We start from the raw sequence: 2,538 nt of genomic DNA on the forward strand, positions 1-2,538 counted from the left end.
CTCACCAGGTCACCGCCATCTCCTCTTAGTCTCTTTTCATAGTTCATATATATATATATAGCAACAACTACACTTCTTCCATTGCCTTGAAGAAGAGAGAGGCAATCGAAATGGCCAACGTGGCTATCTCCAAACCATCCAAAAGGTTCTCTCGCAAGAGCTTCAAGCTCAACCTCCCCTTCCTCTGCCACCAAGTCGATGTCTCGGCGCCCCCCGCCACCGTCTCATCGCCTCCCTCCTCCAGAACTAAGGATCGGATCGACGAGCTTCGCGACGTCTTTCGACACTTCGATCAAGACCGGGACGGGAAGATATCAGGGAGAGAATTGAGGGCCTTCTTCGTGTCGATAGGGGAGGAGATTCCGGTCGAGGAGTCGGAGGCGGTGATCGCGGAACTTGACTCGGATGGTGACCAACTTTTGGACTTCGGAGACTTTGTGGGGTTGATGGAGAGGGAGGGGGGAGGGGAAGAGGATGAGGACTTGAGGAAGGCGTTTGAAATGTTTGAGGTAGTGAAAGGGTCGGGGAGGATAACGCCGAGGGGAGTGCAGAGAATGCTGCGCCTGCTCGGCGACGAGCGGTCGTTCGAGGAGTGCAAAGCCATGATAAGGGCTTATGACCTCGACGGCGATGGTGAGCTCGACTTCCACGAGTTCCACCGGATGATGAGCTAGGTTTTTGTGCATAAAGAAGCGTTCTCTCTTTTCTTTTTTTGTCTCCCAACAAAAGGTTTGCTCATGGCATCAGATTGGATACCATCTGGTTTTGTGTTGTGAATCTTGTGATCTGTGAGTATTGGATGCTTATGTTTTGGGTGTAAATGGGCCGCATCTGTAAACGCGAACCCAATCTAAAAGTTAGAGGATTGTAAGTGGTTTAGGTGCAATAAAGGTTGCTACCATGTGAATTGCTCTCAACTGTTCCTGTATTGGCTACAGCAATTAATACATGCCTTCTAAAATTCATTCTTGCTCTAAGTGACCCATGTTAAAGATGGGAATGAGTTTTTTTTTTTTTTGAGAAATTATGTAGGTATATCATTATCAGCAATCAAATCCTAGATCTCTTCCTGGTGGTCACATGTGTGTGTAGATTTTGCAAATCAATTGTAGATCAAGAGCAAAGAGTTAAGGAATTTTGTGGCTGAGTTTTCTTTCTTCTCCTCTTTTTTCTTCTCCTGCTTTGGGATGAGTTACTAATGGGATTTGATGTCCTCTGGGTGCAATTCAGCATTGATTTTGGATCTGTCATGGCCAATATATGTTTAACTATGATTTTTTTTCCGCAATAAACAAGAAAACAAAGGTTACAGGAGATTAATTATGAATAGAGGCACAGCAATGGAGACTTGCCAATATTCTTACAGTTGCCCATGCCTTGTAAAGGAGCTTCCTTCTCTTCATCAAGGTCCAGGAGCCATTGAATTGGGCTACAGAGTCAGATAAAGGCACACGGACTTATGGATCTTCGTAAGCCCAGCAACTCATTTCAACCTGAACAATACTCCATATATTTATGTATATTTCTGCGCATAAATAGACTAAGAAATATAATAATAGATGGTTAATTACTTCAAAGATGATCGATTCTTTGTACAAAAAAAAGGATTGAATTTTGAGGATGAATGATAAAGGAATTTGCATATAAATTCTCGGATCAATTTGAGCTGAAAAGTTGCAAAGGTTTAAACGTAAAAAAAAGAGGAAAATTATAGGGAAACCCCCTTAACTTAGAACAAAAATTCTCTATTTTGCTACATTTTCTCTGCCGTCCATCTTAAAGAGGGATCCCAACAGTCAAATTTGGATGGGACTTCAACTACTAACAAAGTCCGTTGGTCCCACAACTTTAAAAAAAAATAAAACGGAAAAAAAGTGAAAGGTCATTTGTCTGCATCCTCTCTGAGACTATATATCTGAAATCCAAAATAATTATTCGTACTAGTAAACACCATATTTTGGAAATTATATATTAGATTACTTAGCGGTGCATATTAGAATGCTAGATGACTATTTTGCTAAGTATGTATCATCTATCTGAATAATGTGGATTCATGAATACCATATTTTGGAAACTATTTATTGATTTCTCTAGAGATATGTATTGAGGTGTGAAAGGTTATTTGGCTAGATATATATCATCTACTGATGTAATGTATATTGGTGAATATCATATTCTAGAGACTATGTATCGATTTACCTGGAGATACATATTAGGACATTAGATGTCTATTTTATTAGGTGTATATTATTTGGTCATGTACTGTGTACTAGTTAACACTATATTCTAGATGTCTTCACGAGGAAGAAGATTCGCATGGGGAGAAAAGGACTCGTCTGACAAGAAGAAAAACCTCACGAGGAAGAAGAGAGGATGTGAGCAAATGGCCTATCTTCATGCATGCAATTTTCTTTTCTTTTTTATTTTTTTAATGTTATAGGACAGACACACTCTTTTGGTAGGAGGAATTCTGTCTCAATTTGAGTTTTGTATTTTCTCTTTAAGATAGGCACTAGAGAAAATATAGCAAAATAAGAA

At 39.8% G+C, this 2,538-nt stretch overlaps 1 protein-coding gene across 1 annotated transcript; it reads left to right on the top strand.

Annotated features, from left to right (window-relative positions):
• LOC103720782 (probable calcium-binding protein CML41) lies at positions 1-969 on the top strand. Its single transcript, XM_008810666.4, has one exon. It carries the CDS (start codon positions 111-113, stop codon positions 672-674), a length of 564 nt encoding a protein of 187 aa, XP_008808888.4. The 5' UTR covers positions 1-110; the 3' UTR covers positions 675-969.
• The last annotated feature ends 1,569 nt before the right edge of the window (positions 970-2,538 follow it).

The sequence above is a fragment of the Phoenix dactylifera genome, chromosome 16, assembly GCF_009389715.1.
Source record: "Phoenix dactylifera cultivar Barhee BC4 chromosome 16, palm_55x_up_171113_PBpolish2nd_filt_p, whole genome shotgun sequence".
NCBI classification, from domain to species: Eukaryota; Viridiplantae; Streptophyta; class Magnoliopsida; order Arecales; family Arecaceae; genus Phoenix; species Phoenix dactylifera.